Genomic DNA, 13,907 nt, shown 5'->3' with positions numbered 1-13,907 from the left:
ATATTAGCTCAGTTTATATTACCGGTTTTTAAATTTGTTATTCAAGCATGCACCTCTTCTGGAAAATATTTTCTTGGCACATCTTTATCAAATCCATTTTCTTTGCTTCACTTATTGAAAAGGTACTTTTATATAACTTTGATAAATTGCCCGGAGTTGGTAAGTCTATGGTTGCTTTTTGGGATGAAATTCGTTTTAGCTTTTTAGGGCGTAGAGTAGGAGTTTTTTTTATTCAAACCAATATCTTCTGATATTTTTATTAACTGGTTACCGTTTTCCGCTATTGTCTCCTTTAGAATATCATCCAGTAGACTCATTGTTAGCTACAGCATTTATTATATCATCTGAGAATATACACAGCGTTTTTTTAAAAACTTTTGACACACTGGAATTCATTTGTGGTAAGCTAGTGGAAAGAAACATTTCTTACTAAATGTTCGTTCCTTTCTTTGGGAAGTTTTAGGGACAAGTCTAGTCGCTAGTCCTAATTAGTTTGACAGTTATATTGTACAAAATAAAAATTTTTCTAGACTAGACTACTACTACTAGACTCCAGTAATTTCTACAGAGTTTCAATAGTCTCCAGACAACTTTTCAGTTCACTTAAATTTAAATTTACTACAATCGATTTGCTGTGGTACCTTGGAAGCTCTGAGTTTGTTTTTCATTATAAATATGGGCCCCATTTTAACCGCTTTTTTGTTTTCGTAATATTCAATTGTCAATTTACGCCATCTTTTACTGGGTTTTCGCAGGAAAAAAGTGTGCTGAAATTTAATAAACTATCATAGTCTAAAATTCTTTATCGGATTTTCGCATGAATATATTTTGTCAAAATAAACAATTTTGTAATCTTCATCACCGATAAAATTAATTATAAGTTTTTAACTTAGAAATATTTCTAATAAAATTAGTAACTTTACACAGGAAAAAGAAGATAAATACCGGATTCTCATATTATAAATATGTTTACAACAAAGTATTTTTATCAGTAAAGTTATATATCATATTGGTGATATTTAAAAATATGAGTTAACGGTTTTTACCATGTTTGGTTTTTATTAGTTATTGTGCTTAAAAATGTTAATATCAAATAATAACATTTACCAGTGGTAGGAGATGTGTTTTTACTACAGCAGAAATAAAAATACCGGATTTCATAATTTTGGTATTTATCAGGTTTTCGCTTGAACCCCTCGATATACAGTGATGAGCGCACTAATAACCGGCAAAATAAGCAAAAAGATGGAAAACATAATACACTGCGAAATAAAAAGAGATGAAACTAGTGGAGATGGAAATTATCGTTATAAAAATATAAATAATTAACATTACATTACATAGTTTCCCACCTTTAGACGTCTGTGACAGGAATCATTTATAAAATTCTACTGTCACAGTGGCAGTTGTCATACTCCTCCGATACATCTGAAGGTGGGAAACTATGTAATGTAATGTTAATTTATACGTTTATAACGATAATTTCCACCTCCACTTGTTTCATCTCTTTTTGTTCTCTATCTTTTGCGCTATTTTGCCGGTTATTAGCGCGCTCATCACTGTATATCTGTGGGTTGGTTCTAAAAGGGCCAATGTCAAATTTTTGTTTTTTTGTACAGCTTTCTTTTGAATTTAATATTGACCAAACAAAATGCAAAAAATTGACACTGGCCCTTTTAGCATTAAGCCACATTATGTGACTTGCTGTTCAAATGGCCAATTTCAATTTTTTGCATTTTGTTTGGTCAATATTAAATTCAAAAGAAAGCCGTAAAAAAAACAAAAATATGACATTGGCCCTTTTAGAACCACGCCACAGATATAATTTCCATAGATTCTAATAAAGATAGCTTAGGGCCTTTATTTACTTACATCAGTCAAACTGGCAGAAACTTTGAAATACGAATAGCAGAACATAAAAGGGCTTTAAATAATATAAAAACAGATTCTATGTACCCACTTTACCTTCTAGCTAGATCATAATCATTAAATGAACAGTATCAAATTCTTCATTTTCAAAATAAAGGCCTTGAAAAAAATTGAAGAAGAAACGGATTGATAAAAAAGTTTTGTGTTTTATATATTATGAACTTGTCTAGATTAAATACCTTTCATTGCATATGCAATAACTTTTCCATTAATATGAGCTGCAACAAGGTGCCCATGATAGTAACGGAATTCCCAGTTATAGTCTATTCTATCTATTAATTTCAGTTTGGAACTTCCATGAGTGTGACTGCCATCATTACTGGAAATGATTACTGTTTCACCCGTAACATCTGTACAAAACTCAGCATCAGAACCGGAGTATTTACTGTAAAACGAAAATTCAATCATTATTATTAGGTAAATATGGAAAAGTTTGTTCATATTCTAAATCCTAAACAATAGGGAACTTGCATAAATTTTTAAATTCGAAAAAAATGTTATAAATCACAACAGAACATAATTTAAAACATGTATCAAAGATAAAAAAGTTTTGTTTGTCTTTCGTTTGGCCCCCAAAGATGATTAAAAATTCAAATTAAAACAGGTGGCCAAAAACGCGTCGTGACGTCACTTGGTTTTACGTTTACATTTTTCCAATAAAGTAAACAGAATTTTAAATTAGACGTTATAAACGTCCGTAGAAAATACATTTATGTGACGTTACAAGTGTTTTTGATCGTTTGAACTATTCATAGAAAATTTGTACTTTTACAAAATGGTTTTATTTTCAATAGTAAACCTTCGTTCCTTTCCTTCAAAAACAGTATAAAACTCCAATTTTAACAAACTGGTATATATTATTACAATGACATACGATAAATGTCATTAGAATATAAATATTTTTTATTTATTCCACGACAATGAGCTGGCCAAATACCCAAGTAGGTGGAGGCCAATAAACTAAAGAAGGAGAAGAAGAATATACCTAAATATAAGGTTGTGTCTAGGTATACGCTAACGTGTACGCAAATAGAAAAGTTAGAGTGTCAGTGATTTCTTATTTTTTATTTGTTTAGTGTTTGTTTTTAAATTAACTATGGAGTGTGGACAATTATTTAGTTCTTTTAATGAGTTTAAGAACATTTTAAAACAGTACGAAAAAGATAAGAGACTATAAATTAATATATATTTTTTTAGTTATAAATTACCGTCCAAGATTAAAATAAAAGGAAGACCTAAAGCTTTCACAATAATAATTAACTTGTTCTGAAGCTATTATCCTTGTCGCATTTTTGTAATCAACTATTCTAAATGGGAACTAAGCCACAATTTAACTAAAAAATTGATTTTATTAACGTTTCGACGTCTAAACCGAATGTCGTTGTCAAAATACAAAATATTATTAAATTAAACAAAAATGTTGGTGCTTAGTAAAAAATTTTTTCGAATAATTTATTTAATCTGACTAATTTTTGTATTTTGACAATGACATCCGATTTGGACGACGAAACGTTAATAAAATAATTTTGTTAGTTAAATTGTGGCTTATTTTGCATTTAGAATAGATGATTATAATAATTCACTTACGTATAAAAATTATTTTAACAATATTTTGTACCTACATGTCATGTCAACTAAATACATATAATTATTTTGCTAACCTAATTATATACTTTTATATAATATACATTGATTTATTACAATTAAGTTTGAAACATATGAATAGTTCTGCTTCCCTTCCCTTAACAAATATTTTTCTATCAAACAAACACTAAACATATCAAAATAGCATGTACCAAAATATATAGTCACTGCGCAAGCTAAATAATGACGTCACTGGCTTGATGAAGTTTAATTCGCGTTTACCTAACTTTTTTATTTGCGTACACGTTAGCGTGTACCTAGCCACAGCGAAATATAACCATAATCAAAACTAATGCAAAACTATGTGACGTCACGGGCCGTTTGAACTATTTTATACCGCCGAGGACTTTAAATATGTATTTCTAAGTTATTACGAGTTTTTGAAGCGTGAAATTTTGGAAATCTCATTTTTAAACAAAACTGAACATTATTATCTAATAAAAAAAAATGTGCAAGTTCAATATTATCTTTTAATGATATTTAAAGTGAATTATTGTTTTATGAGAACCACCTATTTTTATAAATTTATTTTCATGAATTGTAAATACAGTAATACCTCGACTTACGCTACCCCGACTTACGCGAACCCAAAGTTACGCGATTTTCAAATATTGTCGATTTGTTATTTGATATGTGATTTTAAAATCTTGTCGATTCATTATTTGAGCGCCACACGATCGTTTAGTTATCGACGAGATAGAATTACCACCCACGACCCACACACTATTGTTCATCCAATGTATTATACATGTTTGGACTTTTCACACGGAATCAGCGATTTTATTTTGTATTAGGTATTTCTTATCTACAGTTTTGTTTAATGGAGTGGGTGTTTGTTACTTTTATAAAGGGATTTTTTGTTTTATATCTAAGAAGACTTGAAAGAGTAGTAATGTCATACAAACGAAGTAAAACTGATCCGCCTGTATCAAATAAGAAAAGAAAAACGTTATCTTTGGAATGCAAATTTAACGTAATTAAAGATTTTGAATCAAAAATGAAATTTTGTGAATTATCAAAGAAGTTTGATCTATCGGAATCGAAGCTCAGAACAATTATAAAGGACAAGGAAAAAATTCTAGACGCTGTAAAAAGACATACATACTTATACGAAATTATACCCCGACTTAGGTGAATTCGACTTATGCGATTATCGCTCGGTCCCACCTATCGCATAAGTTCGGGGTATTACTGTATGCTGTATGTTCAATTTTTCTTGTCACACCAATATTTGGAGGGCATGCAAAGCAATGTAAATAGTGTTTAACACTAAAACCTGAGCCAGAAGGTTACACAAATGGAAGGGATATCCATATGCCAATTGGCTGCAGTATGACAGGTTGTAACAACAAACATCTTCAGGAAAAAATATGTGTAGGGTTGTGTATAGAATATTATTAGAATTTTACGTAATAACAAAACAAAATCACTTCTGACGTCACCTTGAGTGTGAAGGGCAGGGGAAATTAAAGAACCCTGTACATGTAAACAGGCTTTGTGCGAAAAAGTCTTTACAAAATACTTATTATAATCAAAAGATGCCCTCATAAATCTTAGCTTTTATTCCTTGAGAGTCTTTAGGTAAGGAGCTGGACACTCTAAACTGGAGCTGGATATTAGTGACACTCAATATGGGTTCCGCAATGGCATGGGTACCAGAGAGGCATTATTCTCCTTCAACGTGCTGACACAGAGATGTTTGGATGTTAACCATCCTCTTTACGTCTGTTTTATAGACTACAATAAGGCGTTTGATAAAGTAAAACATGATCGACTCATGGAAATCCTAAAAAATAAAAATCTAGATGAAAGAGATTTAAGACTAATAACACACCTCTATTACAATCAGCGAGCAATAGTAAGAATTGAAAAAGAAACATCTGAAGAAATGGAAATAAAGAGAGGAGTCAGGCAAGGCTGCATACTATCACCTCTATTATTTAACGCTTATTCTGAAGAGGTAATGCGAGAAACTCTGGAAGATGAAACAGTCGGCATAAGAGTAAATGGAGTCTTAGTTAACAACATCAGATATGCAGATGATACAGTAATAATAGCCGATAGTTTACACCTGCAAAGACTCATGAGTAAAATAGTAAGGTGTAGTAGGGAGTACGGACTCTCTCTCAATATCAAAAAGACGAAGTTTATGAAAATTAGTAAAAACAACCATAATACTAACGAAATCTTGATAGTAGAGGGCCAGCAGATCGAAAGAGTAAAAAAGTACACTTACCTAGGAACACTTATAACAGAAAATAACGACTATAATGCAGAAATAAAAGTCAGAATCGAAAAAGCACGTTCTAATTTTATAAAAATGAAAAAGGTCCTATGTAGCAAAGATTTAACATTAGCTCTTAAAGTACGCCTAACAAAATGTTACGTCTACAGTGTTCTATACTATGGAGTGGAATCATGGACGTTAAATGTAGAGACAATGAGACGACTTAACGCCTTTGAAATGTGGACCTATAGAAAAATTATGAGGGTTTCCTGGGTAGATAGAGTTACAAACAATGAAGTACTGAGAAGAATAGGTAAAGAAAAGGAAGTTGAACTTACAATTAAAGAAAAGAAGCTACAGTATCTCGGACATGTGATGCGGGGCGAGAAGTATGGCATCCTACGACTCATAATGCAGGGAAAGATAGATGGCAGAAGAAGCATCGGAAGAAGACGAATTTCATGGTTGAAGAACCTGAGAGAGTGGTTTGGATGCAGCTCGAAACAACTATTTAGAGCTACTGCCTCAAAAATTAAAATAGCTATGATGATTGCCAACCTCCGTAGCGGAGATGGCACCTGAAGAAGAAGAAGTCTTTAGGGCAACATCCAAAATATCCACCTGCTGAAAATAGTCAAACAGATAGTGGCTGGACATTGTCGATTGAGGTCCATTCATACCTAATTGTATTGATATATTATTTTTCTCATAGGCATCTTTCAGTGCGTCACAGTTTTTTGATTTCTTTCTAACCCATTAAATTGTATGTGACAGAAAAAAAGGCACACCCATGATTACATACATTTATAACATTTATTCTAGTTGTCGACAGATGGCGCTATAATCAAAAAAAATACATATTTACGAATTATATACAGTAGAACCCCGATTATCCGTGCTCCTCGGGACTGTACATTGGCACACATAATTGAAAAGCATAGATAATCCGAACATTTATCTCTAATTATAATACATATGTACGTATTATCCATACATATAGCCCTACCATAAAAAGACAACAGAAGAAATAAATCTTTCATTATGAGTCTCCGTCTCCGCGTACAGAGCTTCCGTCGAGTGATTTACAGTGACGCTATTTTGATAAAACCTCAAAAATGTAATTTAAGTAATAGAAAAAATCATAGCACGGATAATCTGCAGCCCGGATAATCCGCACACGGATAATCGGGGTTCTACTGTAATATTATATCTACGAATATAATCTGTATAATTTATAAGACTATATAAATCAAACAAAATACCATTTTATAAATACAATAAACACAATTGATTTGTGTTTGTGTTTATGCCAAATTGCAAATAAAATGTGACAACTGTCAGATTTAACTAAAATGTCATGTTAGAATAAATGTTATAAATGTGTATTATCAGGGACTTACCTTTTTTTCTATCATTTGTGACGCACTGAAAAATTCTCATCAAAAGGACCATAGTAAAGAATAAAAACTGTCAAATAAATGTTACCAATTTATGCCAAAATATCACCTTCATTTGATTACAGTTACAGTGTGTTCTGAACAAAATGAACAAAAATAAAAACGCTTTATAATCTATTTATACAAATTAAATGAAACTTATTATTGTGTATTTCTTTAAGTTAACATTAATAGAAATCTTCAAATATTATTTCTACATGTTCTGTAATCCCAGCGTACTAGGCAAAATGATTCTAAAATAGAACACACCTACAACCTAAATATTCTGTGTTGGTATCATGTGACATCACAGGCTATGATGCGGATGACATGCAAAGGTAAGTATATTAGACAAAGTATATGTTGTGTAGACCCTTGTTAATTGGAAGATTTAATCTTATTGCTTTTATTGATACATTAATCTAAAAATGCTTAATTTGTGGGTTAGGCCACTGTTGCTCAAATATGGTAAAGACAATTATTTTGATTTTTATGAACTTGCTTTAAAAATCTGCTTGCAAACTTAAATACAGAAAATTTATATTTTCAAAAGATTCACAAAATTATTAATGATAAAATAATATAATACCTTATAACCCTTCTGGTAACTAACTACGCCGTAGCTGAAAGAAGTTTTTCAAAATTAAAATTGATTAAAAGCCACCTGAGGACTTCTGAAACAGGAATGTTCCATTAACCTCCTCAGTCCATAGGTCCAGCCAGCTGGACAAGGTTTACTAATTTATTACAAGATGACTATTATTATTACTTTATTGCAGCATATTGGACTTCCTATTTATCAGTCAAATTTACTCATTTAAATTAAAGATTAAATCTCTTGTAAAGACGGAAATCGAAGGATTAAAGGCCACCCCTCCTATGTCTGCAACTCATAATGCTAACCCAACTGCACAGGATGAAGTTATTCTCGAGTGGCAAGAACGCCAAACAAGGTCGAAAAATCTTATGATCTTCAATGTGCCTGAAGGTGAGGACAGATAACAGGTAGAAGGTATAATTGCACAGGTAACAAACACTCCTCCAAAAGTAGTACATTTATCAAGAATGGGCAAACCCAACAAGAATCAAGCCCGGGCTTTGAAGGTAGTGCTTAATTCAGCAGATGATGTTCTCCACATTGTGAAAAATCGTTCCAAACTTAAGGGGAAAGAAGTTTTTGTAAACTTCGATCTCACCTCTAAACAACGAGAATGCGAAAAAAAGTTATTGCAAGAACTAAATGATCATAGAGCGAAAGGCAAACAAGTGAGTATCAGATATCGAAATGGTACCCCATTTATTTTTGCACGAAAAAACTAATTAAGGGGCCTTCCTTATCAAGTTCTCATTCCAGAATTCACCGGAATATGGATATCTTTTATCAAAATGTTCGAGGACTTAGGACCAAACTGAATGTTCTTCGTTATCTCTAACAATAATTCAGTAATTGTGCTAAGTGAGACATGGCTTACAGAAGAAATCTCTGATGTTGAGCTTGGGCTGTTTGAATATAATATATACAGAAGGGACCGTAATGCAACTACCAGTGATGCTTCAAGGGGAGGTGGTGTGTTGATAGCTGTCGCTAAGAATATCCCTGCTCAATTGGTGGAGTCAAGCCCCGGCCTGGAGCAATTATTTGTTCAAATTGGCACTGGTTCTAATAAAACCGTTATAGGATGTGTATATATTCCACCAAGATCATCTCCAGAAAAATACCAACTTTTCAGTAACAATATTGACAGCCTCTCTGAGAAGTACCAATGCCCAATGCTCTTACTTGGAGATTTTAACTTGCCGAAGGCCTCATGGACATTTGACCAGTTCTGTTCTCATGCCATCTACTCTCCAGATACTTTGCACCAGGATGCCGAATCAATTGAGGTGATGTCAAACTTATGTGCTTTTCACAATTTGTACCAACTTAACAATGTTCCCAACCATTTGGGCAAAACCCTGGACCTGGTTTTTGGTTCGAATGCCCTTTCAGTAGTTGTGACTTTGGCAGATGATGCTCTGGTCCCTGAGGATAGTTACCATCCACCCCTGAATGTAACATTAAGAATATCAGATAGTCATACTAATGTAGTTAATGCAACCAAGGATGAATATTATTATGACTTCAAGTTAGCAGACTTTAATTTGTTAAATAGCTATCTTGGAGAGGTTAATTGGGACATGATATTATTAAAACATTCTATCAATGACATGCTTAATATTTTTTATGATGTTCTTTACACAGTTATACACATGGTAGTACCACAAAAGAAAGTGTCTCAAGGATACTTTCCAAGATGGTTCTCTCAAGAATTAAAAAATGTTATTATTTTAAAAAAGCAAGCACACAAAGCGTTTAAAGAATCTGGGAGTAGGTATGATTATATTACTTTTTCAAGATTAAGATCACAATGTAAAGTCCTATCTAAAACTTGTTACAATGAATTTGTGTCCAGCTCGGAAAATGCTATTGTCAATGAGAGTAATGTGAAAAAATTCTGGTCCTATGTCAACTCACAACGAAAATCTAATGATTTACCATCTGAAATTTTTTACAACGAGGTGAGTTGCCAACTGGGGCCTGATCTTCCAAATCTATTTGCAGATTATTTTAAAACTGTTTACTCAACAAAAGTTTGTCAGGTGGTTGAATCTTTATCTTTTAATGATATCAGCATAAATTATCTTCAAATCAGTATTTCAACAATTTATGAAGAGATTTGTAATCTAAAAACCAACAAGAGTCCAGGGCCAGATGGAATACCCCCATTATTCTAAAATCATGTAGTTTCGTACTTTCTCGTCCTCTCTATATGATATTTAACTCTTCTTTGAAGTCTGGTTATTTTCCTGAGTTTTGGAAGACTAGCTTCTTAACCCCCATATACAAATCAGGGAATAAAGCTGATGTGTGCAATTATAGGCCAGTTTGCAATTTAAATGTAATTCCAAAACTATTTGAAAAAATAGTAACAAAATATCTTACATCAGTGTTATCATTAACAATAATACCCCAGCAGTATGGATTTCTAAATGGAAGGTCTACTGAGCTTAATTTACTAGTTTACAGTGAGTTTCTGTCAGGTGTCTTGGATGGTGGTGGTGAGGTACACAGTATATACACCGACTTTTCTAAGGCATTTGACAGGGTAAATCATACAATTTTATTGGATAAGCTGAGGATAGCAGGTTTGGGTGGTAGTTTGTTGAGCTGGACCGGCAGCTATTTGTCTGATAGATCTCAAATAGTAAAGGTCAAAGGCTTTAAATCTAAGGAGATAAAAGTACCTTCTGGTGTGCCTCAAGGATCTCATTTGGGACCCTTGTTATTTAACATCTTTATAAATGACATCCAGAGTTGCTTTCAATATTCCGAATTTCTATGTTTTGCTGATGACCTAAAATGCTTCAAAACTGTCTCTTCTACCACTGATTGTATCAACTTGCAGTCAGATTTGTCCAGACTTGTGGACTGGTGTGAAAGAAATTGCATGGATTTAAACCCAAAAAAATGCCTCACTATGTATTTCTCTAAAAGGCGTATCCCCTTGGCTTTTCCCTATGCAATTTCTAACACCATCTTGATCAATATGTCAGCTACTAAGGATCTTGGAGTCTTATTTGACAATGCTCTATCCTTCAGATTTCATATCGCAGAGATTGTTTCTAGAGCCCTTAAAATGGTTGGCTTTGTCAAGAGATGTACAAGAGATTTCACAAATCTCTCAGCAATCCGCCTATTGTATTGTTCATTGGTCAGACCCCTATTGGAGTATGCTTCTTCAGTCTGGAATCCCCTCTATACATGCCATGTACACAAATTAGAACAAGTGCAAAGAAGATTTTTGCGGTATTTGGCCTTTAAGGCTGGTGTGGATCCCCCTGACAACTACCATTACAACTATGATTCACTTCACACGAGATTTTCTCTCCCTCCTCTTCAGATTTGCAGGCAATGTAGGGACTTACAGAATCTATACAAAATTTTTAATGGTATTGCTGATTGCCCAGATCTACTGTACTGTATTGATTTGGCAGTGCCGTCAAGGAATACTAGATTTCACCTCATGTTTCAACAACCTTTATGTAGAACTAATGTAAAATTTAATAGTTTTAGTTCAAGGTCTGTAAGGACAGCCAATAACTTATCTCCGAACATTGATTTCAGTATAAGTCAAAGACGCTTTGTGTGCTTTATTAAGGATTTAGCGCTTGGGGAAGAACACTAATTTATAAATTTATAAGTATATTTATGGGTAGCTAGGTGATTTAGTGTTAAGTGTCCAAATAATATTTGTCAATTTATTACCTGTGATATGTCTGTGTAATGTTACCATTTTGTGATTGTAATTACGTATATTTACATATTTTTATAATTTATTTTGAGGTTTAATGTATATTTTAGCTCTTAAATTATTCTGTAATAATGGGTAAGGCCCGTAAATAAATAAATAAATAAATAAATTTCAAAAATTCGACAACAGCGCCTAACTCGGTAGTTTGTTGTTACATGTGGTGAAACTTTTTAAGTTATGATGGTGGCTCCACAAAAATACAGTAAGTTGTAGTGTTTTTCTGTACTTTAAAGTATTGATTGTTTTTAATGTATGTTACTTGATGATTGGACGTATTTGTGGTAAATATATATTTAACAATAATTACAACTGGACACGTTAGCGGTCCTCTAAACTTTTTGTCCAGCATTTTGGACATTGGGACTTAGTTAACCAAATATGTTACCATACTCACATTTTTTAAGTTTAGTGACAGATAGTAAAAGGATATTGATGGAAAGTGCATTGGATGCTATTTTGACAGATAACGATTTTTTTGTCAGTGAAGATAATGATAATGATCAAAGGGAATGGATTTACAGGAATTTAAGATGTATGTTGGAAGGTCACTAGCTCTAGGTGGTAAGCCTGCAAGTGGGAGACAAGCTAGTGCGTCTATTTCAAGAAAAACGGAGACATCTGAAGATGAAGTGCCCATAATTCCTATAAAAAGATCTACAGTTTTCCAGTTACCGCCTATAGATGTAAGAAAAACCAGTAATGACCATTTGCCAATATGCTCTGTCAGCAATAGAAATTCTTATCGCGTTGCCTGAACCTCTTGAATGCACTAAGAAGACGAGATTCTTTTGTACAAAATGCAAAATGTATATGTGTATTTCTCCTGAACCGGAATGTTTTTTCAGTTTCATACTTAAATTATATGAAAGCTAAGTCCTGATGTCCATTATGCTGGACCTGTCATATTATGTCTGTTAAATAATTTTTTTAGTTTTTATAGATTTTCGTTTAGTTTTCACAAATGAGGAGAGAAAATAGAAAATATTGTTAAAATAATAAAAACTTTTTTCTTTGGGGCTGAAGAGGTTAAATCTATCAAACTTATTACTATCTATAGAAACCAAAAATCTAGAGAAATTTAAATATTCCTCAGCTATGAACACTCTAAGTTTGCAGAATAAAAAGCGTGAAAAGTTCATTTTAATAAAAAGTGTAAAAAGTTCATTTTTAAACTGTTATGGTTAAACATATTCTTGGCTCGCAGGAGCATTTTTGTATTTGTAATTATATTTGTATTCTTTATAACTATAATATCATTTAATAAATATCTTGTTTAATTCAAGTATTTTTGATTCTTTTGTTGAACATTTTTTTAGCACTACCCCATATTATCAGTCATGGAAAAGAGCCCATGACACACTTTGACAGGGGGCCCCTATGGGGCTAGTTACGCCACTGTTTATATATGTGTTTGCAAATTTGTGAACATCTGTAATAGGTATTATTCTAAATCAGCGTTTCCCAACCGGTGGGTCGCGACCCACTAGTGGGTCGCGGGCAGATTTCATGTGGGTCGCGGCATGGCTCTTACAGTAGCTGAGTGACGTACAGAGTACAGAATAGCGTATCATCATGGGTGAGGGATGGGTCGCGAATATGAAAAAACATCAGAAGATGGGTCGCCAGACATAAAAGGTTGGGAACCACTGTTCTAAATTCTAACGCTACATTACTTTAAGGTTAAAAGTTAATTGAAAAATAACATGCACACACATCAAAAATGTGTAATTTAAAAAAATGCTAGATAAAATTTGACGCTGATAATGTGTGTTTCTAATTGTTAAAATTAATACAACAAATGTGATTAACTTACATATTCTGAACTGTACCCGGTTTGGGGCCTACCAGGGAGGAAGCCATGATATTAAATATTTGTTGTTGATACCTCTGAATCACTGCATTCTTTCGTTAACCCTAAAATGACACCAATCTCAATTTTAATTTAGATTATTCTCATGTTACTTAAATTTAGGAAAATATTTTATAAAAAGATAACAATTTATAAAACTTCTTACACAATTTAAAAAAAGATTGACGTTATCCGGTTCAGAAAAATTAAACCATAGAGAATAAAAATGTCAAAAGTCAAAATAATTTAATGTTCGAAGTTCGAATTTGCGAGATTTCGATTATTAGACAATCGATTTAATTATAGTCCGTGTTATGAGGCCGCTCCCGCACGAAAATTTTTCCTGTGCCCGGATTACGAACACTCGATACGAATCGTATCCGCCATGTTTTCCCATAAGGCGCCATGTTTTCCCATAAGGCGCATCCGGGCCCACTGGCCCGGATTACGTACACTCGATACGCATCGTA

The 13,907-nt window shown here is 33.0% G+C and overlaps 1 protein-coding gene across 2 annotated transcripts in view; it reads right to left on the bottom strand.

Annotated features, from left to right (window-relative positions):
* Positions 1-13,693, bottom strand: part of LOC126887177 (enhancer of mRNA-decapping protein 4) — an 89,695-nt gene extending 76,002 nt beyond the window's left edge. The window contains exons 1-3 of one of the 2 annotated variants that reach the window (XM_050654563.1): positions 13,604-13,693; positions 13,402-13,502; positions 2,109-2,314 (exon numbers count right to left, since the gene is read on the bottom strand). In XM_050654563.1, the coding sequence (XP_050510520.1) occupies positions 2,109-2,314; positions 13,402-13,448 (253 nt within the window). In that variant the 5' untranslated portion in view covers positions 13,449-13,502; positions 13,604-13,693. The other variant, XM_050654564.1, reaches the window with a different exon arrangement.
* Between the last annotated feature and the right edge of the window lie 214 nt (positions 13,694-13,907).

This window comes from Diabrotica virgifera, chromosome 6 (assembly GCF_917563875.1).
Source record: "Diabrotica virgifera virgifera chromosome 6, PGI_DIABVI_V3a".
Lineage (NCBI taxonomy): Eukaryota > Metazoa > Arthropoda > Insecta > Coleoptera > Chrysomelidae > Diabrotica > Diabrotica virgifera.
Note: the sequence above shows the minus strand (reverse complement) of the source record. Positions and strands in the feature narration are given on the sequence as shown.